Source organism: Thermobia domestica, chromosome 5 (genome assembly GCF_964235325.1).
Source record: "Thermobia domestica chromosome 5, izTheDome1.hap1.1, whole genome shotgun sequence".
Taxonomy (NCBI): Eukaryota; Metazoa; Arthropoda; class Insecta; order Zygentoma; family Lepismatidae; genus Thermobia; species Thermobia domestica.
The window spans coordinates 16,112,455-16,138,533 of NC_137458.1; the positions used below are offsets into that span (position 1 = coordinate 16,112,455).

Below are 26,079 nucleotides of genomic sequence, written 5' to 3' on the forward strand. Positions count from 1 at the left end.
AAGTACTATTCAAAACTAATACTTACTATTCAGCAAAACAACTGTCACCAGCGTAATAATAAAAAATAACTGCTGCCCTGAGAGGGGGGAAAAAAGTAAAAAAGATTGTTAGGAACTTTGAACAAACCAAAAATAAAATCTTATTAAATATACTTTTATAATATAACAATTCCATTTAAACGTATGAATACTAAATGGCATGCCTTTAACAAATAATAATATAACACGATCTGTAAATATTGCACATTTCCGATTTCTATGTGGCGTACCTGAAAATTTAAACACTTCTTTCCTAGTGACGTTAATTAGCGCGATCGCCCCTAGTCGGCAGGGCGTGCAGCGGCGAAAACTACCTTATTTGTCAGTGACGACGTGTTACGCTACAAGAAGAATGGATATCGAATTTGTATGGTCAGTAAATATAAAATTCTACGTGAAACTTGGCAAAGCAGACACAGAGATACTACAATTTCTACATAATGTTTATGGGAATGATGCTTTTTCTTGCGCGCAAGTATCTGAATGGCAGTGGTGATTCGTTTCAAGCAGGGGCCGATGCAGCATGATAAAAGGCCAACTCGGCCTTCGACTTCACGAAATTACGTCACAGGTATTGTGCATAACTAATGTGTCACGCAAAAGAAGTGAACCACGTTTGGCATCTTAGCATTCAGACGTATGAGTGATGCACTTAGACGCCATTAGTCTGATACACATATGAAGATCGACAATACAAATTCTGTTGCATGAAAATGGGAGGCCACACATAGTCATTATAAGGTAATTCCTTATTACACATATTCGTGTACTTCCGCATTATCCACATTGTCCTGATATTTCTCCAAGCCTTAGAAAGAAAGAAAGAAAGAGAAAGCATCTAAAAGAACGTTGATATGAAACTGTCGAAGTTATTCAACACGCTAAAAATATGGAATTTACTGACATTATTCAGATGACCAAGGATTTGCAGATACGCAGACGACAAAGTACTGACTATGAAGTCATGTAGCTTGAATTATGCGTTTTCTATTTGTTACATTATACTTAAGTATAATGTATCATGACTTTTTTTTATTACCTGTATATTTATGTTTATATTCACTTCCAAAAGACAATTAAAAATTATTGTAAATTATTATTAGATTTTAGGGTTCACTTTAAAAGTGTAATATTTTGTCAAAAAAGTAATATAGGAGAAGTAGTTTCCATAAAATTATATATAACATAATATTTTATTATTATTATTAATGCATATTTTGTCCTTAGTATTAAGTTAGGTGGGTTCAAAGGTGTGTATTTTACAGTTTATAATAGGTTTTGTGCTATTTTCAAGGGAATTTAGATATAGGGAATCTTCGCAAAGAAACTCTTAAAATTTAATTTTGTAATTTTTTCAAAATTTCATTCTGAAATTCGGCCATGATGTCTTCTTGGCATACCCCTTTGTTTAGGTAGAAATTATTTCTCATTGGAGTTTAAAGAAATCTCAGTTTGGTTTGAGGCTCATTCCAAATTTTATTATTGGTTTGGTTCCTTTTGATGTATCGAGATTTACGTGTTATCCTTTTGTTGCGTCACTAAAGAACCAATTAGCTCTCTTCTCCTTGGTATTCTTTGTCCTTTTACCTAAAACCATGTTGGAAATAGGACATGCAATTAAGTTCCTCGTCCAAACACTGTACAGAAAGTGAGAAAAGTACTTCAGAATTTACTGAATTTAATGTGAACTATGTTTTAGTGGTCGTCTAAATCAAAATAAGACTTATATACATTGGATTTGTGATGAAACGCTCAGTGGACGGTGTAGCAGAGTACCAGAGCAACTAATTTCCTTGGGGAAGCCGATTGGCAGTCGATCGCCATGTTCGTCTGATCTACGAGGGAATTTGGTTATCATATTTTGGAAAGCACCAGTTAAGATTTTCATTACGAAAATCGGTGCAAATTATAAATCAAGTAAATAATCATATTTATTATGATTCAGTGAGACAGGAAAATGAAACAAAAATTTGTGGTTTGGTTTTCTTTTTAATCTCGAAGTTTTGTTTGGACTAAAGTGATGGCTAGCTAGTATTTATTTAGTGATCGTGTCTGAGATTATCATGCAATTCTAAAAACCAACATTCTGTTTCCCTGGAAACTGCGATCACATCTATCTATCATGTGAATGAAGGGACCTACACGAATGAGTCCGGGGAAGGGTTTTTAAAACAATTCTGGTTGTCGCAACATAACCTATTCCCAATATATTTAGTTACATTTTCGACCATGTAATTCAATAGAAAAATACTTCACCAGAAACGACGTTTATTCTGATGTAACAAAGATACTGCTCCTAACGTATATAAAATTTAAAACCTATTTTGGCTTGTCAGCAGTAGATCCGAATAAAAATATTTAAGATTCCCAATTGCGATCCATATTTACTTAGAAAATTGGGTGCAGATAAACTTTGTGCGTGCACCATGGTATCTTCTGGCAACAGAATTTCTTTTCGATAGCTCGTGGACGTTATTCAATCCTGTTAAAAGAGAGAATATAAATAAAATATTTAATACCGCATTTACTAATTTTGAGTGGATTTTTTTTTTCTGTGTGATCCGTAGTGTTGACATTATTTACGTCTTTGTAACTCAGGTGTCATGTGGGGGCTATGAATGTTATAAGGGTGATAATACAAATTTTCTCTTGTAGTAGGTTAAGTTTTTAGATTAGAGTAAGTTAAGTTTTATTATGTGTGTTCATGTACTTTTCTTGTGTCAACAATGTCTATAGTATATAAAAGAAAAGTGACATAGCAGAGTGAAAGATGCTCCGTGCATAGAGTGCACGTAGATAAAAATGTGCGTAAATCCTGCCGCCGGAGTCACTGTGTAAATAAGGAACAGTAAGCGTGAAAAGTTCTAGTCCACCAACCACCTGTTAAGGAATTGTATAAAGAAAACTGATTACAAATACTGATGTCTGTTCAATATCAGTCTGTTATTAGTGATAATGATTCTCAAATGCCAACTTTTTGTCTTCTTCTTCCTTGAAAATGTTTTGATTCAGTTAAAGATTTTGGTTGCAGTAGAAGAATGGAAACATTAAACACATGTTGCCAGATTTTCTGTTAAAACTGAAATCAAATATTATAACTTGTAGACGCATCATGAATTTTTTTTCTTAAATCAATACTGTTCAGTAAGTAGTTGTAGTCTTTGTATAAACTCACAAAATGTTTTCTTCAATAAAATGTACAAGTCATAATTAGACAATTTTTCTTTCAAGTAGAATTGGGAATTTATACTGTGTATTGGGTCATAAAATTATATACAGTAAAACCTAGAGACATAGTCAAAGTGCAAAATATATGAGCAGTATCAGAGGTATTTTAACTTGCAGTGGAAAGTGAGATTACACAAGTTTCAGTACGAAAAAGTTTTCTTGGTGCGACCGAGGTAAGACACGACTGAATACTGTGAAGTTTTTTTTTCTTTCTATTAGTTTGGGTTTCGTTTATTTTATTTATTATTTTTTGTAAAATATTTTAATTAAAAAAATAACTCTCCGAACTTTTGGAACAAGCAACCACATATCTAAGCTTCTGATCGCTCGTTTGATTAACTGGAGTTCAATGTTTCTTTTAAGCATCTCTAATATACGAGACAGGGAGTATTGCTTCGACAGGAAACAGAACCAACACTCGGAATCTTAACTGAGGCTTTGTGCTGGTCCCAGTGGACATCGAACCGGGGTCACGAACACTGAAAGCACGCCCGACTGTTGAATTCCCAAATAAACTGTTCAGGTAATAGGAACAAAAATACTCTTCATGACTACAGTTTTATATATTACATATATGCTATTGAATAAATCACCAGGTTTTGTTTGCTTTCTGTTACTGAAGGGAAATTTTAAGCTCTAGTCTTATGTAAATATATGTTTTTTCACACTTGCAAGTAATAATTTATTTAAATATCGTTAAACTTATATAAAAGGTGGTTATAAAGTTTGGAATCAGTTGAATTGATAAACTTTAATCCAGAACGTTCCATATGCCTATAACCACTGTCAACACATTTCCCCAGACCTTCCACTATGGGCCTTTAAACTCTGTACAACATATGAGGAACCAAGGCACTCGCTGCAGAGGTTCTTCTCTCCCCGACATACTTTAGGTCCCTGATTTTCACTGCACACAGTCTAGACCTCAAAACTCCCTATATGGCATAGTTCACCAGGTTCAGATCAAGTGAATGTGGGGGCCAGTCCAGAATTTAATAAACCTCCCATTAAAAAGAAGAAGTTCCAGAGATTATAACCACCCTATACAGGAGAAAGTTAATTTCTTCCTTTTCTACTAAAAGAAATCGTTCAGTTTAACGTCCCACGGTTATGCCGGTTAGGCTAAAGGAGACGGTGATAATGAGGAATGAGTGAAATGGTGGAATGAAGAAGGTGGGGAAAAACGGGAGAACCCCGAGAAAACCCACGAACACGGTGTTTGTCCACCACAAAGTCCACACGGCGCGAGCTGGGATCGAACCAGGGACCCCAAGCACCGGAGGTGAACGCTCTACCACTGAGCCATGCCCCCCCCCCCCCTCTACTAAAAAAAATGAAGAAACAGAATCAAAATAACTGAAAACAAAACAACAGAATAGCATAAGCTCACAATTTACAGAAAGAAAAATATAAGATTAGAAGACCACTAGATCAACGTCAGAACAGGTTCTGTTTATAACGACACATTGTGCAATGTTCTCTGTGTCCTTAAACAGATTATGTTGAAGATATGTTTTAGAATTATACCGCGAATTCCTCTGACCGACGAGGGCCACAGCAGCTCACCGAATATATTTACAGATAAAACTTTCTATGCAGAACAAGAGGTAAGTAACAGACCGTATCCAAAACAATAAAACAGGGGAGCCGAGATAATTTTTAGGGAGCTAACTTGACTTAACAAACGATGTTTAAAAAGGGATAGAAGAGGACGCCTCTAGACACCATCCTTCGTACAAAGGCCAATTGGATTGGACACCTCTTGCGAAGAAATTGTCTTCTTCATACCGCTATAGAAGGAAATCGAGGAACAGGAAGAAGTACAGAACAGATCAATGATTTGAAAAATAGAAGATAATATTGGGAGTTAAAAGAAGCTGATAACTGAGAAACATAGAAGAAACATTTCCAGACCCAAACTTAAAATTAAGAAGAAGAAAAGAAAGAAAGAAAAAAAAAACGTCATTAGTCCCAGGACCTGCCAAAAAGGCAGAATACTTTATAATAATATAACTTGACTTTACCTTACATTCTTGACTATTTATTTTTTGAAATATATATTTAATGAAACACACAACCTAAAAGTTTCACGAGCTGCAAGGAACAAATTAATTTACAATTCCAACTTTCCAACTTGCACAGAACATGAGTTTACTTGAAAACTGAACATACTCACCGCTCCATACGGACAAAATGAAATAAAATGAAATCTTTAAGTTTTACGTCCCACGGTTATGCCGGTTAGACTAAAAGAGACGGCGATGATTAGAGATGAGTGAAATGGTGGAATGAAGAAAGTGGGAGGAAACGGGAGAACCCCGAGCACGGTGTTTATCCACCACAAAGTCCACACAGCGCAAGCTGGGATCGAATCAGGAACCCCCAAGCACCGGAGGTGAACGCTCTACCACTGAGCCACCGCGCCCCCTCCATACGGACAAAAGTGAGACAAAAGAAACGTACAGTGAGACAAAACGTTGTAGAATGTTCAACCGAAATCGCTGCCAAGTATAAATTAAATTTAAGCAGTAAATAAGAACTAAGTTTCACTCTTATTATAGAAGGTGCATACAAATGAAAGATTCATCGAAATTGTAAATCACTATATATAATAAACTTTCTTCAAAGTACGAGGAGGAGTCAGAAAGTTCCCGGAATTTCTTTGTAACTATTTATTACCAGAATATAGGTGTACATTCACTTCAGCGCCTTCAAAATAGGCTCCAAGAGAACACACACTAGTTTCACGTTCACCGTTCCTGCCATTTGCTGGAAACAACGCTGAAAGTCGTTTTGGTATATTCCGAAGTTCATTCGTCGCATTGGTTTAGATGTCTTCTACAGTAGCAAAACAGCTCACAGAAACGAACATTCCCCTCCTCTATCACCCTCCCTACTCACTAGATTTAGCACCAGAGGATTTCTAGCTCTTCCTCAAAATCAAAAAGGACCTCAAAGGTAACCGTTTTGCCACCGCAGAAGACATGCAAACCAACCGACGGATGAAGTTTGGAACATACCAAAATAGGTCTTTCAGCCTTGTTTCCATCAATGCCAGGAGTGGTGGACAGTGTTGCCAAAATGTTGACACAAAAAGTCGCTAAACGAAAGGTGAACTGACTCCGATTTTCGGTGAAAAGTCGCTATAAAGAAGATGTTATTCGTGAAATTCGTTGTCTATAAGCATTGTTTTAAAGTTGTAGACGTAAAATAAACAATATGTTCTACTCATATCTTTGTAAACAAGGCGCAACCAATCCTTGAATTCAGGGATCATTTCACATTGTTCCAGTACTTTTCATATTTTGGAGTCATAATAGCTCCGAAATAATTAACACTACAGTGCTAACGTTATTCATTTTTTTAAAAAGAAAAAGTGCAGAATAATTAAAAAATCCCAAAGGACAAATATAACAAACACCCACTTCACTTTTATTCATGCACCTTTAGCTAATTTTGTTGTTATCGATAATGCTGTATTACTTGTGTCTCTCAACGGAAGCTCTGCGAATTGAAGGACATCAAATTTGTAATTGTTCTCCGTTAGAGGGCAAGGGTAACAGATAACAATGCAAGATTGTAAGATTAGAGGGGTACGCCGTATTCCCAAATTCTTCATTACTTGCGCTGATGAAAACAAACAAAAAGAAAGAAAAGAACATAAAAACTTTTTGGAGCTGCTTCTCTACAGATGGACAGGTGTTTGCAGCAAAAAGTCGCTAAATTTGTAAGTGGCTAAATCGTCATTTAAAAATCATCAAAAATGTCGCCAATCGGAAAAATTACTTTTTGCCATTATTGAGGAGGTCGAATCCCCCAGATTTAGCGACTTTACCCCCAAATTGGTAACACTGGTGGTGAAACAATTGTGTGTGTGTTTTCAAGGAGCCCATTTTGAAGGCTATTAAGTAAATGTGTGCCTATATTGTGGTAATAAATAGTCACAAAGAAATTCCGGGAATTTATTACTGACCCTCGCATACAACTTTCTCTATAAGTTCAATTTGTTCATGTATTTGTTAAAAAATCTATATTAGCATAATATTAGTTAACTTACAGTTACTAATTCCAAATAAATAAATAAATAACAGTAATACTTACATGAATCAGTGTCAATCTCCACCAATACAGTGGTCAAAATAAAAAGTATTACGATGAATGACAGAGATCCTACCATTCGAAAGGAGAGAGAAACTCTGAAAAGAACAACGGTCAGATATCACTTTCTTTCTAATTACATTCAATTAATACTTATAACTATTACATATTCATACTGTATGATTTGAATAAAAGGAAGCTAAGAACCAAAATTTGAAGCCTTCCTTCATAATACATATCGATATACTTTGGGTAACATGACTTTGCCCAGCATCACGTCAAGGTAAAATCCCTTTACGAGATATAAATGTATAACTAAATTTAGACATTACAAGAATTTACTATGTGTTACAGATTGTACTAAGTGATAAATTCTTTTAAGTGTATATACATAGCCTCCCGGTGAGTTCGTACCTTACTTTTAGCTATTGCATACTAACTTAAATCTTATCTCATTAGTAATGATAATTTTCAGACAAAGTGAGTAAACCTTCAATTGACTATTACCTCAAAATCATTTTACTTGCCATTAGAGGAACTGCACCTTTACAGTATTCTTATTTTAGGTAGCTTACATGCTCCTACACAAATGGGAAGAATATGTAATAACTATCTATCTATCTATCAATACATATACGGCCTTATGCAGAGTCGTTTTGAAGTTTGATTAGTGATATACTAAAGGTCTGACTACTGCATGAAACATATGTTAGTCGAATTCTTTAGTATGGCACTAATCACACTTCAGAATGACTCTGCATAAGGCCCATAGTGTTTTTTCTGGCGGTACGCAATGGTACGGCGTATTGGCACCTTTTTTAAAGAAAACAGAATATCCTCTTCTGTCTTAAAAAGCGTATGGCGAGAAACTTTGAAAATACCAAATAGTAAATACATAGTTTTATTGAAAAATCAGAGTTTTTATTGTTTTAATTTTCCTTTTTTCCTTTCTAGAGAAAGATTTGCGAAGCTTTGTTCCTTCTTGAAGTCAGTTTACTGTATTCAGAGACTACAAATATTTGGGCCCTTCTGTCTCTTGCTTGCTAGCACGTTCTCGTGTCTTTCTTTTCTTTTCTTTTCTTTTTTTTTTTCATTCCTTTTTCGCACGGTAATATAAATCATAAAGGCTCTGAAGCAGTGTTCGAAGTGAGACGGCATGCGGTGGTGTCATACCGCCTCTGGTTTTTCAGTGATGAAGACATGCCGTCTCTGGTTTTTCAATGATTAAAACATATCATCACTGGAAAGTAGATGCTAAATACCTTTAATAAATCCATTTTTATACACAGTAATTAACGAATAACTTTGCACGTAAAAAGATTTTTATTTCTTAATGTAGAAATAATTTCTAAGTTGACAACACCGACATTTTTGTTATCTTTTTCCTACCTTTTGTTTTTTTTTAAAAAATCAGGTGTCTTCAAAGAAGTTCACCTAGTTTATATTTTGATATGCCATACGGAATTGTTTCTTTGTTATGTATATGTGTGTGTGTCTTCTTGCCTTAATGCATATAAATGCCGTGTTTTCAGCATGAGCGGATTTAGGGGTTGTCTCCTGTGGGTGCAAACCTTCCGGGTGTTTGGAATACCCAAAAGTCGAGTGGGGGACCGGGAGTTTCCCACAGGAAATTGGTAATACCCTCATTCAGTTGTTGAGCACTTTCGTGCATAATTCCCTATAATACAACATACGGGGCTATTTTTTTTTCAGAAAGTCGGTGGTGGGGGATCAAAGTTTCTCCGTATCCCCTCTCCGTTACTACAGAGAAACTCTCCAATAATTTTCAGTCATTATGTAAATAGAAATGCAATCTTTTAGGCAACATACCCTCACTGCATTTCAGCATTTAGATAGCCGGTATGTCGAGTCAAAATCGTAATAAAACATACCGCCTCTGCTTTTTTTTCCACTTTGAACACTGCTCTGAACCAACCAGATGCCTTTTGAAAACAAACAATAGCAGCTTACTTTCGCCCGTTTACAGAAAGAGAAAAAAGCAGGAAACAGATCAGAAAGAAATATTGATTATCATTAAGTTTATTGTATTATAAAATTAAGATATAAGAACCAGATATTTTAAAAGCATATTAATACATAAAAGTATATAAGAGATTTTAGTTACAAGACTACAGTGATATCCTGGGCATTATTATTATTAATAATAGTAATAGTAGTAGTAGTAGTACCCTGACAGACACGCAACTTTTTAACTTTTAGGAACCTCAGGTCCAGCGTACCGGCACCTTTATTTTTTAGAAAAAAGACGCTGTGTATATATATATATATATATATATATATATATATATATATATATATATATATATATATATATATATATATATATATCAGTGGCGTATTTAGGGGGTGGCTTCCGGGCTTAAGCCTCCCCCCCGAAATCTTACTTAGTATAGTAAAGTAAATGAAATATCTTGCAGAATTTTCACATTTCCAGGCAAAGCCTCCCCCCCCCTCGAATGTTAGCAAAGCACCTCCCGAAACAAAATCGTAAATACGCCACTGATATATATATATATATATATATATATATATATATATATATATATATATTCTTTGTAAATGCTTTTGTTATATTTTATTATGTTCATTTTCCTAGAATTTAACTTATGTAATGACCATATAATAATAATAAAATAATAATTACTATTATAATGAAATTGTCAATATGATCCTTATCTCTTCTGACAATTTTTATTAAAAAAGTCACAAGCCCTTATTACTATAACTGCGCACAGATCTCGAATGAAGGAAGAAGTTGGGGACAAAAACTCTAATAATCGAGATATTCAATAAACACAAATGATATTACATTTTGCTCTTCCATATCAAGACGTTTAATATAAACTTTTAAACAAATATAATATTTTAGAGGAGCAAAGTGAGTATCGTTTGAGCTGATAAGATTCCTCTTATGGCCCCACATAGCGCACGGTCCCGGGCTCGATTCCCGGTGGGGACACTCGGTCGAAAAAGTGTAAAATGCTTTTTCAGGCCAGCCACGCTGAATGAGGTTTTCCCTGGGCTTCCTCTCATTCACACCAGGCAAATGCCGGGATGGTACCTAACTTATAGGTCCCAGGCCACTTCCTTCCTTTCCCGATCCTCTTTTCATTCCCTTTTCCCGGATAGTGTGCTCCTTCAAAACGTGACAGGCTAAATGACCGAAAGCCCAGAAATCTAAATCCTAACTCCTAAAATCCCTCTTCATGCGGTTTATATTATAAGACATCATAAGTATTTCTGTCCTTATTGGCAGGTTACTTGCCACAGCTGAGAAGCTTCCATGCTCCACAGTACTCCGATAACCCCTTCGTTTTTACGTATGATCTTTCTGTTTTTGTATCATCTATTCATTGTAGCGTCCTTCGCCCTCTCCCTATCTTTCCTGCCACCATACCCTCTAGCATGCTAATTCTTTCCATTCTTCTCCACACCCACATTTCGAAAGCTTCCAGTCGTTTTTCATCATTTTTACGTAATGTCCATGTTTACGCCCCAGACAGTAAAACACTTCACACGAAGTATTTTATAAGTCTTTTTCTCAACTCTTTATTCAAGGTCCCACGAAACAAACTTTTCTTCCTCCTAAAGGCTTCTTTCGCCATCTCTATTCTTACTTTTATTTCACGTTTACACTTCATGTCATTACTAAAAATACTACCCAGATATCGAAAACTATTTACCTGTTCTATCTTCTCTCTCCCACTTTTATATTTGGCACGGATCGCTTCGTTCTAATCACCATGGCATTTGTCTTTCTAACATTTATTTTCATTCCATATTCTTCACTACAAGATATTTTCAATTTTTTTTTTAAAAAAAAAAAGAACGTTAATGTATTTAAAACTATGCACTAAACGGAAATTTTGTGGGATACGGAAACATTAAAAACAAACATTTGCACCCCCATGTATATTACTAATTACATATACACTTATAGCTTTTCAGAAAAACCATGGTAACTGTAGACGAATTCTACTTACTTGTGACTGAATAAAGTGTTAAGAATTAAAAACAGTGTGTTGGGAACATTTGATGCCACACTTAAATAGGATGTAAAACTTGCTTGCAATTCTGTTCTTGGGCCAGTTGTTGTATTCTTATTGACATCTCGCAGTTTATACATCCAATACTGAAAAAAAAAAAAAAAATACAAATGAAATACAAGCACTATAAACGCAAAGTTACCCGAATTTCTTAAGGCAGGAAGAAATTATGCATGAAAGATGCAATCGAGGAATTGCAGAAAATAGACCATAATAACAAAATTAATACTATACGGCAGTATATACAGTGAAACCTGTGTATGTTGCCCACCATCGGTTCCATTGAAAAGTGACTAACTTACAGAAAATAAAGTGTGATTAGTGTATTTTTAGAATAAGATTTCTAGTATTTACTGGATTGTAAAATTTTAATAAGCAATAGCACGCCAGCTACTTTTTAATATAGAGTAATCATAGCAATATACAGCACTAGAAAAATTACTACAGTATGTTTAATATATGCACTTTATCTTCCTGAAAACTAGTCTAGTACACTGAATTATTCGGACTGAAAATACAATAACACAAACAACCACAAATCAGAAACATATATACGCAGTTTATTGAAATTGATATTGTAGCACACTGAGTTATTCAGATTGAAAACAAGGAAAGAAAAATTATAAACTGAACAATTTATATGCAGTTTATATTACTTTTTTTCTTCAGTTGTCACTGCTCTTTTCTACTGCAAAATACTGCATGTTCATGAGTTACAAGCGTTTCCCTCGGAGCTAAACATGTTTTGAGAAAATCTTAAGGAAATTCATATCTCCAAACCTCCTCTACCTTTCGACAAGCCGTTAGGTGCCAATAGTTGACTATTGAGATGGTTAGCTTTAACCTTGAGAATTTTCCGGAATTACTAAACTCCCCATTGATGAGTTGAGTTTATTTTGAGTTTAACGTCCCGTTCAGCAGCAAGGCTATATGAGACGTTGACCTACTGATTAACGTGGAATCCGAACCACATGGGCTCCCTTCTCACTGATGAAAGGAGCCGATATACCTAATAGTTTTACCAAAATAAACAGGGTAAACAAATACGTACAACCATTTCTTGAATTCCTGTACGTGCTTTTTCTTATTCACATCTTCCTTCACCAACCCTTTATCAGGGTAGTAAATGAAATCTTTGAGTTTTACGTCCCACGATTATGCTGGCTAGGCTAAAGAAGACGATGATGATGAAAAATGAATGAAATGGTGGAATGAAGAAAGTGGGAGGAAACGGGAGAACCCCGAGAAAACCCACGCACACAGTGTTTGTGTACCACAAAGTTCACTCGGCGAGACCTGAGATCGAACCCGGGATCCCATGCACCAGAGGTGAACGCTCAGAGTAGTGTTCTGGCCATTGATCTCCAAGAACAAATCGTGGGAATCCATGCTTCTTTGTCTATGGTTACAAATACAGAACATCTGCCTCTCATATGGAAATACGAAATAGTTCAGAAAAAAAAAAAAACAGTGTTTGCGTGGACAAGATACGTAGGTAAATTTATCGTTATGATCATAGGGTAAACATTGCTTCAATGTGGCCAACTTACAGAGTAATAAGTAACGAATGTCCTATAAGAAAATACAGGTTCAAGACGAACAAGGCCAAGATGAGCAGGTGGCCAAGTTGACGGGTTTTGTTTGATGTGTAAAAAAAAGTAGAAAAATTCAGGAACTTGGGTCCCTTCTCACTAAAATCATTCTGAACGATTCTTTGTCGTTTCTAATAGTTTCAATAATTTGACTATTTTGATTCAGTGATTTTCTTGTGAGAAGTGTCCAAGTTATTATAACATTAACAAAACTATTTGGTGGAACTAACTATCTTCAATTTCCTTAGAAGCGGGTTGACACAATACCAACCTTAAAGTGTTAAAAATATAAAAATGTTATTTCAGAGTACTTGGGGCCTCATTACTGGATACCAAAGTAATATCTTCTGGTTACCAGTAAATATGCTCGCATGCAAGGCCCAGGCCCCCTAGAGGGTTGAAATATACATGAAAATGAACTCAAAGAAAAGAAGTACATAGCAGAAAAATAATCGAAAATAGTGGTGTTAAAATAATTCGCTGACGATACCACTTGACTATGTTATTTTAACACTCTTGTACCCAAATAGAATTAATTATTCTCTTTCCAGCCTCAGAAAAAAGTAGATGTAAGCAAACCGACCTGACTACCAGTGATTGGTTGTAGGTTTCACTGCACTAGTATCCTACCACAATATAATCCCTACTAAAATAATAATTTCAAATAAAGATATCTGATTTATCTTGCATTTTGTGATAATAAACGTATTTGGACATATAGTATTTCCTGTGCATCCGTATGCGTTCGCGCGCCCACCCACACAATACCAACAAAATGCTCATTTAAAATTATAGCAGAATGCAGAGTTTCATGGCGACGATGTGTGACAATAATCCATTTACGTCTCGTGTTATAAAACACAAAAGAGGGCACAGGAACAGCGGTAATCTCGTTTATATAAGGATTTAAGAAAATACATATTTCCAACATAGCAGTAATCAGTGTCAGTGAGTTAATTATTTACCAACCAACTGTAACCTTACACTTTTGAAATTATGCGACGACAGCAAGCTAGCAGACGATCTTGCTGTTCACATCTCTCCCTGCCGAAACACGTGTGTGCCGCGGAGTAATACATTTCGCTTTGTTTACGACTACGTTGTTCTAAGGCTGGAAAGACTTTAGTACCGGATACTGATAATTTGTAGTGGTTTTTATTGCTTTCTATAAGCAAAGCTTTTACATGGTATATTTGGCTCCTATAAAGAAATGCACATAGTGTTATATTTCCTGTAATTCTTCACAGAATTAGTGTTGTATGCGTATGAATTTTCAAACAACATTTACACGAGTAGGAGTGCTACCATCTTACGTGCAATATATTTCTAGTACAAATAAAAAAACCCTTAAAGCTTTGCTTATAACAAGCAATAAAAACCACTGCAAAGTCTCACTGTCTTTGTTTCTGCGGAAATCAATCTCTAGGCCTTAAAGCCATAATTAGATAATTTTAATCACTAATATTTCCCACAAATAAATAAATAAATTTTGTATGTAAATGCAAAATCATTTGCACAATTGCGCACCTCTTATATGTAACTATACAGCAAAAAATGCGGTGTTAAAACAACACAAAATTACTAAAACTTTAGCGTGTTACTTGTGTGTTAATTTACACCAAACACATCGCTTTCCGAGCATATCAGAAGTAACTAGTATCTGTCATTGATAATTTGAATTGGATTTTATTGTTTGCAATGAGCAACGCTTTACACAGTATATTTGACATTTACGTTAAGTAACCAATAACGTAATATGTTTTGCTGTAATCGTTGACGAAAATAGTTTGTAAGCCTATGAATTTGTCTGACATCAATTACAAGTAGTAGTCCTGCCATCTGTTGTTCTTATATCCAAGCACATAAGAAAAACAGATAAGAACAGCAGATGGCAGAACTGTTGTCAGACAATTCATAGGCTTACAGAACTATTTGCGTGACTGTTTACCGAAAACATAGTACGTTCTCGTTACTTAACATATATGCCTAATATACTGCATAAAGATTTACTTATAGCAAACAATAAATATCCTTGATGTTAATACATAAGTAACATCCTAAAATGGTAGTCATTTTGTGTTGCTTTAACACCTCATTTTTTTAATGTGCACAGTCCATGATAGTACATGACCAAGATCAGTGAAAATAGATTACTTATTTATTTACAATTCTTGTATTTATTTAAATACTCTTTCTTTTGCCTGTTTTGTTCAGTAGTCCTCATCAGGAATACTTACAGAAGGAAAGTTAGTGTAATCATGGCAAGTTAAAAGAAGAAAAAGGTAGTATGTAACTTACAATTACTCCAATAGTCCATGTTCTTATTCTGAAGGACTACCAGGATCCCAACATGCGTATGTATTAATAAACACAATGACACATACCCATAGAAAGTAGGCAATGACGTAGCACTAAAGAAAACATTCATCTTAAGGTAAATGTAAAGGTTCAACTTTCACGAAAAGATGGTAGCACGTTTTTCAAATGTTTCCAGCGTATTTTGTGAGGAGGGGCAATATTCACAATAGGTGAATCAACTTCAAGATATGAATGTCCAAACTTCGTCTAACGACAAGTTGAATTAATAATCAGCAAGGCTCGAATTTCCGCGGCATGTCATATTTTTACACTGGCATCTTTTTGTGTATCCGGTTGAATATAAACACATTTCTGGCTCTTAAGAACATAAAAATGCTGTTTTTATTGGTCACATAAATGTATATCTGAACCATATTTTTAGCTTTAGCTCGTATTTGGGTTCAAAGACATATATAAGCATACTTTTTTTGTCATATTTTACATGAGTTTCATTTATTTGTCAGTATTGTTAACGAGGAGATTGTGATAGATTTTCTTGTATGGGTCAGCAATGTGCTGCCGTCTAGGTCTCAGATATATTTATTCAGAACAATATAACTAGTTGCTATTCTCAAGAATTCATTTACTAAAAACTAGCAAAATACCAGTTTTTCGCACGAAGAGAATACGTGTCATTTTGGACATAAAGTGCTGAATGTGGATTTAAACGGCATCGGAAGTGTCACTGTTCAACTCAGATACCTCGAAAATTATGGATTCGACACTAATATCGGTCATTTTTGATCATTAGTATATATATATATATCCCCTACCCCAAACTAGGGGGCTGAATTTGGATTAGAACGGTATTGGAAGTGTCACTGTTCATCTCAGCGTTCCCGAAAACTATGGATTCGACATTAATATCGGTCATTTTTGATCATTTTTTAATATCTCCTACCCTCCCCTAAGTTGCACCATCAAAGTGAAATGATAAAAACCATCCCAGGCCCAAAGCTCATCTATGTGGAAAATTTGATCAAGATCGGTCGGGTGGTTTAAGAATTGTTAAGTCACATAGTCACTTTCATTTTTATATATATACACATTTAGATTTAAATAATTTTTTACTACGAACTTGCTTACTTTTTTGCGTGTCATTCTGTCACGTGTTGACATTTTTTAGGGCACAAATGCGTGCATATTTTCAATGGTTTTAGGTCATAGAAATCCGAACCATAATAATCAGATTATAATTCGTGCACTTTTTAATCATTTTGCTGTATTCATTGTACAGAGGACTTAACTTTACTCTTCAGATGCATGCTTCCAATAACAGTAAAACCTGTCTTAAACGGAAACTTGTGATAAACGGAAATATTTCATGTTCCCATGAATTTACTGGCAAAAATCGTGTTAAATTCCCTTCATTAAGTGGAAACAGTATTATGTGGACAACGGAAATCAAAATAAGCCTCTTAACGGAAAATTCCAAGTTTCGGAGTGCAGCATTTAGAAAGTTTTCAGACATCCTATGAGAGGTTAGATATATTTTTAGCAAAACAGACAGTGATGTGCAAACCGAAGCCGACACAACGGATACTCATGCAATAATTGAGAATTATACGAAAAGTCTGAAAGGAGAAGAGGAAGTGGAGAATGAATTGAAATATGGCATTGTGTTGCACGAAGAGTGTAACTTAAAGATTTATCAAGATTCTGACAAAAGTTTAAAGGAACTGCAACATTTGCCTTACGTCGAAATGATACTGATATGCTTAGTATGGTTTCTCAGGCTAAAGTCTCTGTGGAAAGTTGAGCAGACAAGCAATGATGTATACAGAAAACTCTCCTCGACTATGGGATAAATTAAGTTAAAGTGTGTACAATAATTTTTCTGTTGACTGTAAGTTTTACGTGTATTAATGCGTAGTAGAAATAAATACTGTAAATTGACTACGGTACATACAGTATCTTATTTTATCTCAGTATGCCCATTGTAAGTTTTTTTTTTCATACGTTTACCTTCGTTAACCGGAAACCTATCTTTAACGGAAATTTTTGCGAGTTCCGTTCGATTCTGCTACAAACAGGTTTTACTGTATAACTTTCTCTTAACAACGAGAGAAATAAAATATATATTAAAAAAACACACAGATTATTATCTTATTACTTTATCTTTGGGTATTTATCACTTAATTATGACTCGATTATTGTGAATATCGTCGCTCCCTACGAAATACATTGGAAAGATACATGAAACGTGCAGCCATCTGTTGGGTGACTAGCGCTCCTTTAAAATCACCTTAATGGAAAAGTTAGTAAAGATCGTCATACCTCATCTGCAGTTATAAAGAAATTCCATGGCAATAATGTTGTCATGCCCAGGAGGTAAAAGATCACGTACGCTAAATTATATCTGAAAAAGACAAGTATATATATATAGTTCAAAACATTAATGAAAATAAAAAAAGAAGGTCGGTAAAAGTAACTAATTAAATTAAAACGTGATGTCAGAATAAAGTAACAACTGAATTAAAATTAAGTTCAAGATTAATCGATTGAAATTAAATAAGAAAAAGTTTTCACAATCATACAATAAGAATTCTCTTCAGTTGAAAAAGTTAATGCCAAATTCATTTTATAAAATTAAGTGCATGGAACGATCAAAGTTTACTGCTTTTAAACAAAACAGATAATTAATAAAAATAAATTTGGGGTTTATTTTCTTTACAGGACTTACATAAGCCGACAACGATGGTATATATGATTCCGGCATGCAAAAAGGTAACTAATCATTGTGAACATGACCCCCGAGCAATTCGAAATATTAGCATACACTAAAAAAAGAGGACCATGGGTGCAAAGATAAGCTTTGTTACTTTACAACTTACGAGTACGTTATTCATAGCCCAAAATTACTTTATTCTTGTATCTGTTCTATCTTGCTTTCAACTACGTAAAAGCAATTCACGATTATAAGAAACGGACCTAGAAAAACAGACAGATGCAAGCATCAGGGATGCCGAAACTAATTAAGTATAAGGATCATTCCATGTCATAGAGACTAATTTGAAAGACGGTCCCAGTTCGACGAATTGCAAAGTTAAATGGAATTTGATAAGAAGGTTTTATATTGTCTGTGTTGGTTATGTGAAAAATTTTAGTTGATTATCTTCTTTAGTGTATTGATATGGCCTTTGAAAGTGAGGCTTCTCACTTCATTCCACATGTGAAGGTGCAAAGTTTGCCCAGAGTTTCTGAAAGTTGTAGTAAACATAAAGACCCGGCCTTTTTGCACTGTAAGATAACTTTTAACGTTGATTCAGAATACGTTATAATAAGCTGTTTAAGCACACCTCAGAACAGATATAACTCTTCAAAGTTAGAAGAAAAGTATTTGCGTAAACCAGGGGCCTCATACTGAAGACACCAGAACTACGTGGTGAATGCACCAATTTAATCAAAACTTGGAGGGATGATTTTCACCTATGATATCGATGTATAGGTTAAATTCAGTTCCCACTGTCCAGCTACATCCAAAGACATGCACTTGCAAAATTGGTGTCAAAATCTCATAGATGCAAATTTTGGGCATCTTGGGGAGAACTATCTCAACCGTGCCTCTCCAACTAACTTCGGAAATTGTTGAGCTGGGATCTCTGGTCTGCCTGACATGGAATGACTTATAAGCCATATCGTAACACAAACAACCTAATCCAATGGTAATGATACATACCTGTCATTGGGTTCCCGTACTTTGATCAGAGGCCTTACATCTTTCGTGACGACTGACGGGTCCTCTGCATGAGTCATAGTGGTTGCATCCTCATCAGCCTCACTGTCACTCTCTTGCAGGAGAGGCCTCGTATTCACCGAATACTCCATTATGATAGTAAAACGTTTAGCTGCAAGTCAAAAACCAGTAATTATCATATACAGCTAATATCGGTTTGATTACAGTCTATAATTTGAATTTACATTTTAAGGGGGAACAGATGGATACAGCTAGCCTATGTGAAGAGCTTCGATTTTAACATGAGTCATAAATACAGGGTGTCCGAGAAGTCCTTCCCTGATTACAGAAATTGATAACTCAGGCTAGAAATAAGACAGAAATATGACACTGGTGTTGAATTGTTTACAAACTATAAAAGTTTTGGTCACATCAGTACACTTCCACATGAGCACCCTTGGTAGCACGTAGCACATCTAGGCGATATTCAATTTCCATCCACACATTAGCCAACATCACTGGAGGGATCGATGCAACGACTGTTGTTATTCGTTGCTGCAGGGTTTCAAGATCTGGTACACGTGTTCGGTAGACCTCATCCTTGACATAACCCCATAAAAAGAAGTCTAATGGGGTTATGTCAGGAGAGCGTGGAGGCCAAGCTGTTGGTCCATCACGACCAATCCATCGTTGGCATGGCTTCTTACTTACGTACTACAAACCTAAAGCAAAAAAAACTGAGACTTGGTGAAACAGAACAAACCTAACACAGACAAAAACTTTTATAGTTTGTAAACAATTCAACACCAGTTTCATATTTCTATCTTATTTCTGGCCTGAGTTATCAATTTCTGTAAAAAGTTTATTAATTTAAAGTGTGTATTGAGTCATAAAAATATATACAGTAAAACCTAGATATATAGTCAAAGTGCAAAATATATGAGCAGCATCAGAGGCATTGTAACTTTCAGTGGAAAGTGAGATTACACGAGGTTCAAGTATGAAAAGGTATTTCTTGGTGCGACCGAGATAAGATACGACCGGATACTGTAAAGGATTTTTTTTCCAGTTTGAGTTTTCGTTTCTTTTAACTCTATTTTTCCGTTGCGCAAAATTTTAGTTAGCAGTAGTTTTTTTTTTTTTTTTTTTTTTTTTTTTTTGGGGGGGGGGGGAAGGCCATAACACACGCATGAATTTCAGTTTCAGTAGTCATCATTGCCAACTCAACTGGGAGGTTGACATCCTGTGTCGATAGTTTGTGGTTCGCAACCTTTCTCACGACGGGTTGCGGATAGCAAACTGCAGACCTGCATGCCGAGCTTCGACTTGTGATGGAAGATACTCTGGAACCATCTTCTTTGGGCTAAATTTGAGCTCTATTTTCTGGGGACGACTGGTCTGGTGAATGCATTAGTGATTGTTGGTAACATACCTACACGGGGCCCAGTAGGTGTTGCGGCCACCAGTCAGTGATATATTTGCACAGTCCATAGTCCTAACGAAAGTGAACACCATCATACTATACACAACTTTTTTTTTTTTGGTAAAAAGAGCGACACATCAACAACTCTACAGTAAGTATATAAGCAAACACTAAAAAGTACTTTCACGAATTTTCTTCAAAACGATTCCGATGAGAATCCAATTGCACACTACAACAAGAGAAAAAAAATTTCGAACAGACTCTATGCTATTATCCCGGAATTGATACAAGGGCACGCGTGCAAGTCTAATTTAGGCGCACACCACTCGAAATAATTGTTGAAAAATTATAATTCTTTCACCAATTACCTTCTTACTGTACTCCAAAAGATTTCCGCTGGTCAATATGACAATACCCCACTAAGCATAGATGAAGTTCAAGGGGGCCCACCAAAAGTAACGGTTAAGTTCCGTTAAGCCCCTCCGTGATAACTAGAAAATGAACTGAAATTTTTGAGTTTTATGTCCCATGATTATGCCGTGTGGGCTAAAAGGGATGGAAATTTGAAAATTACCGGGAAGAATTGTTAAGTGTGGTCGCTGTAGAGCGTAGGGTTTAGGGTAGAAACTATTCTTTCTTAATGCTTAATAGAGGTAGTGAAGAAGGATTTATTTTGCTATGACGGAAATCACGGCGGAAGATTACTCCATTGTGGAGGGAACATAATTAGAAAATGATGAGTGCGGGCTCTAATGTAACAGTGTTTAGTTTTGTGCAGTGAAATACTAACAATGAGGAAAATCTGCTGAAACTGTGTGAAAAACATAGATTAACGAATGTACGGAACGCAATCTCGAAAGTGTAGGAAAGACGGGAAGATAACAAGAAATAAACGAAGTTACGTTTATAAATGCAATTCAAGAATCTAAAAAGTTATTGGGAAAAAGCGGCAACAAAGGGATAATTTTTCGAGCGCGTTTGTCAGTGGAAAAGATAAATTATTAAGCACAATTTCCTACTGCAAATTGTACAAATATATAAACCAGCATACTAAGGTAAGTGCCATAAGAAGGCAGTGTACAAATTTAACACAAAAATATTGCCGAAGTGTGCCGCAAGCAACGCACGTGTTATTATATTATTATGAAGTGATTTTCCACTACCATTACTTATGTGTACACCCACTATCGCTGACACCTGCATCCTGCGGAAGCACCCTCGCGCTACAGCACGGGTATCCCTATTGCGTTCCTGCCCTGACCCGGTTAAATAGCATTCGTACGTTTTACTGGCCACCTAGCACAAGTTGGTTAGGTTGGTTTGTGTTTTATACTCAGGCCTCCTAAAATCAATTCGCACTCAGCAATGCAATACTTAAGAATCCCCTTGTATGCTAACCTAGAATAGTACAGATAAACAGCAATTTCCTAGGAGATTTGTAGCTGTTTATAAGTTATTTCTGTTCATTAGCTGGCGGAGCTGGACAATGTTCCGCCAAGGGGGCCCAGTGTCTTTGACACCACTTCTTTCTATTGATTTCCGTTTGATTACATAATATAACGTTATATTAGGTCAGGCTAGGTTAGGTCAGGTCAGGATTAGGTTAGGTTGTGTTAGCTTAAGGGGGTCCAGTGTAGTTTTGGACCCCTTAACGGAATAAATGTCAAATGTAATTGTTGAAAAATTATTATTATTATTCAATTTTACGATTTGCGTACAAATACAGCGTTCGGGTATGACACAAAAGATACAGAGCCAAAACTGAAAACGATGTGATAGGTGATCTCTAAAAACCACGAATGCAACCTAATCGAGTCAAAGCAGGGTGAAACAGGTGCGTCAGCAATAGTAAGTATACGCAATTTTTCGCAATGTTACGACTTCCAATAGCACTTGTAATGATTTCACACTAGTAACGCTACAATTTAGCTATAAAATACAGCTTTTTCACACTGAGCAGAAATACTACCTACTACTTTCCAAGCAGAGTATTGAATTTTACCTTCAAATTTGCAAAATATGGTGTGTTTAAACTTGACCAGTACCCTATTATGAGTATACATTGTGGCAGATTATAAAATAAAATGCTAACGCACTGTTATTACAATCTTACATTAATGTGTTGGACAAGTAACAGCTCACAAACTTCTTTTCAATTTAAAACCTGGAAATGAACTGTTTCGTATGACTGTCACATAAAAATTGGTAATCATGTAAGTTTATGTTTTCAGACCATCTTACCTTTGCAGTATTAGGTTAACAAGAAAACATTGTAAACTTTACCCGAAATACTTTGTTATGATAAATCTTACGAGCTAGAAAGAAAACAAAAATAACATAAATTACCATAAACCAGGTCCTTTTTCAGCTCTGTTTTTCACTCAAATCCATAATTACTTTACGAATCTGTAGAACACACTTAAAACATATTCCTTTGTCACGAAGGTTATTACTGCAGTGATTCATAATCCACTTCTTGACTATGTTCTTTGCATAACTATCACATGATGTGATATCAACAAAAACAGCTGTCACAGAGACGACATAGCTAAATGCTATAAATATAAATAGTACGCAGCAGACTAACCTACAGGATACAACGAACAGTATTGCCAACTAGGTCGTTGAAATTTACTTTAACACCAAAAAAAAAAAAAAAAAAAAAACATGAAGACACTTATTTGAATAAAAACTGTGGCTTATGGAATCCTCAGCTTCAATGCCGATTTCACAGAAAAAAAACTTTCTATTGTCTTCTCTCCTTTGCTAACTAGATCCAATTTCTACTTTGTATTTCCTTTGCAAGGTCCATCTTTTTATTGTTCTCCCATCTACACCTACGGAGATGATTCTCACCAGACTTCGCAAAATTTTGCGTACGGAACGCAATGGAAAAAAGCCATCATAGCTGCAACACCGACTAACGCAAACTAAATAGCAAATTTTGCGTTATGTTGAAGCAAACTATTACGGAATGTGCGATTATGCCTTTCCTATTAGTTTCCAATCAAACTTTTCCATTCTGGCTGCATGGCATTCCAATTCATGTTGAATAATTTATATGTTTATAAAAATGAAAATTAAATGAAATATTTGTGTAACATCCAACGATTATACCCTTTAGACAGAGGAAGGTGAAGATTAAGGCAAGTGAATGATAATGGAAGTATTGATGGAATGAGAAAGTGGGAGGAAATGGGAGTATTCCGAGAAAACCCACGGACACGATGTTGTCCACCACAAACTTACTTGGCAAGGGATCGTCCCAGGGACCCCACGCACTAGAGTAAGTGCTCTATCACTGAGCCCGTATTCCTTACAAAAAAATCAACATTATTTCTTCAAGCGTGATCAAGAAATACCCAAGATATTTTAAGTAAAATGTTTCATTCACTCAGTGGTATCCCCTAGAATTTCATCACAGGAGATTTTGCACACCCAAGTACATATGTCTAATATTTTAAACAATAACTAATTGTTCCTCCTGGGTCCAAACCATCGGCTAATCTGCAAATTGCCTGCAAGCTAGCGACATCTCTCGGGCTCAGGTACGATATAGCACAGCTAGTGACATCTATTAGCCTGACTGTAAATTATTGGGAATTAGCGTGACTGACAGATTGACACAGACATCTTGTGCGGTATGCAGAGTCATTTTGACGCATGATTAGTGCCACACTAAAGAGTTCGAGTAACATAAGTTTCCTGTAGTAGTGAGACCTTTAGTATGACGGTAATTATAAGCCTACGTCAAAACGACTCTGCATAAGGCGGCTTGCGTTTAAAATAAGTATTAAGAACATCTAAATATTTCCTACTTATGCAACCCACAACTTTTAATTGTTTTGAGGGTTGCATTTAGCGTTGCTCACAGATATTTTACTTTATAAATAGGATATATATTGATAACCTTTCGAAGTTAGAACTTACATCCTTCTTGCACATGTCACAGGTATCCATAATATCTTGTATCAGAAAGAAGGAGATTTAAATTCCCCTTGTGAACGCCACTGGATTCACTTACTTAGTCATCGATTAAAATCTCAACGAAGTGGGAATAATTTGATTTCCGAAATTCCAGAAATTTCTTACAAGCAATCTGTCAATCAACATGTCTTAGCTAAAGAAAGTGATCAGTAGCTCAAGTTCCAATCACTTCTTTCGTAAAGTCAGATTATGATATGTAGGTTGCGTATGCAATCACTGGAAATACGTGGATAGTAACAGAAGTACCCGCCCTGACGCATAGATGGCGGGTGATGTTTGAAAACAAAAGTACCAACCGCATAAAGCTTAAGTTTGAAATTTGAAGACGCTACGTTGTTCAGTATTTGTTTGCTAGCCATCTCAGTGAATAGTGAACGTTCTCAGTGAATTTGTCAGCATGGAAAAAATGGGTCATTATCAAGGATGTTATAAAATAGAGGATATGCCGATACGTATCTTTATCATATGAACTCAGTGAAGCCCAAAAAAACAACCGAGCATCCTCTGAGCCGGCAGGTCTGATTGGCTATTCTCGTTTCCGCCATGATTGTTGGCTTGAAACATTGCAATCTCAGTAGCGCGGAGTGGGCAGAATAGGTGTGGCGAAGCTGTGACGTATGGCGTATGGGCAGATCCTCTATTTTATAACATCCTTGGTCATTATTATCTGATACAATACTTTCATTTGAAAGGTTTTAGTCTAATCAACATCAAAACCGAGCTAGATCCTACTCTGGAGGTGTCTGCTCCTTCATTTACAACAATAAAATATTGGGAGGCAGAGTTTACACAAGGCTGTATGAGCTGGAAAGACGAACATTACAAATGAAGTGACCACGCCAAATATGTTGAAGAAACTCCACAAAATGATATTGGATGACCGTCAACCAGGCCCGTGCTGGCCCACCGGGACATGTCCCGGTGCGCCCTCTGAAACATCACATTATATATAAAGGTATTTTTTTAAATAATAAATTGGTAAAGAACCCATGATAAGTACAGTGCGATCTTTACATAAGACACCCTTGCGAAAACACATCAAAGATAAACGGTTTCATTTATTCTTCTGTATGGCACAGTTCTACATACTGTTACTGTTGGTAAAGAACTCATGAAGGGTACAGTGAGCCCTTTGCAAAGGCGCCCTTGCGAAACCATATCAAAGATAAAGGGTTTTATTTTTCTGTATGGCACAGTTCTGTACAGTGAATACATGCTGTTGGTGAAGAACCCGTGAAGGGTACAGTGCGCCCTTTACGTAATGCGACCTTGTCATGTGATTATTCCTGTGTGTTTTAGAGCAGTATCGGAATAATCAGTGCCTATTATATTTCTAAAATATAGCTATATTGATTTATTAGTATATATTTAGCTTCATTTTGTGTGACAAAAAAATCTTACAAGAAATTTTTAAAAAAAGTTTCTCTAGTAAAGAGGTTTTCACAGTTTAGCTATTTACGTTATTAAACAAACTTCGGGTTTTAATACATAAAATGGCGCCCGTATATATACAGAGTATAACTTAATTAACATAAACTTCAGGAGGTGACTCCTGACACGGATATAAAACGAAAAGTATACACCAATCTGGGTGTAAAAATGCCTCATTTT

The 26,079-nt window shown here is 35.8% G+C and overlaps 1 protein-coding gene across 3 annotated transcripts in view; it reads right to left on the reverse strand.

Moving 5' to 3' along the window:
- The window catches only part of Ent1 (Equilibrative nucleoside transporter 1), an 86,732-nt gene that overhangs the window by 33,541 nt on the left and 27,112 nt on the right, over nt 1-26,079 (reverse strand). For 2 of the 3 annotated variants that reach the window (XM_081758235.1, XM_081758237.1), the window contains exons 2-6: nt 19,062-19,230; nt 17,660-17,741; nt 11,370-11,518; nt 7,369-7,463; nt 27-77 (exon numbers count right to left, since the gene is read on the reverse strand). In XM_081758235.1, the coding sequence (XP_081614361.1) occupies nt 27-77; nt 7,369-7,463; nt 11,370-11,518; nt 17,660-17,741; nt 19,062-19,230 (546 nt within the window). Of the gene's footprint in view, nt 1-26; nt 78-7,368; nt 7,464-11,369; nt 11,519-17,659; nt 17,742-19,061; nt 19,231-22,827; nt 23,044-26,079 lie in introns of those variants that run through there. The other variant, XM_081758236.1, reaches the window with a different exon arrangement.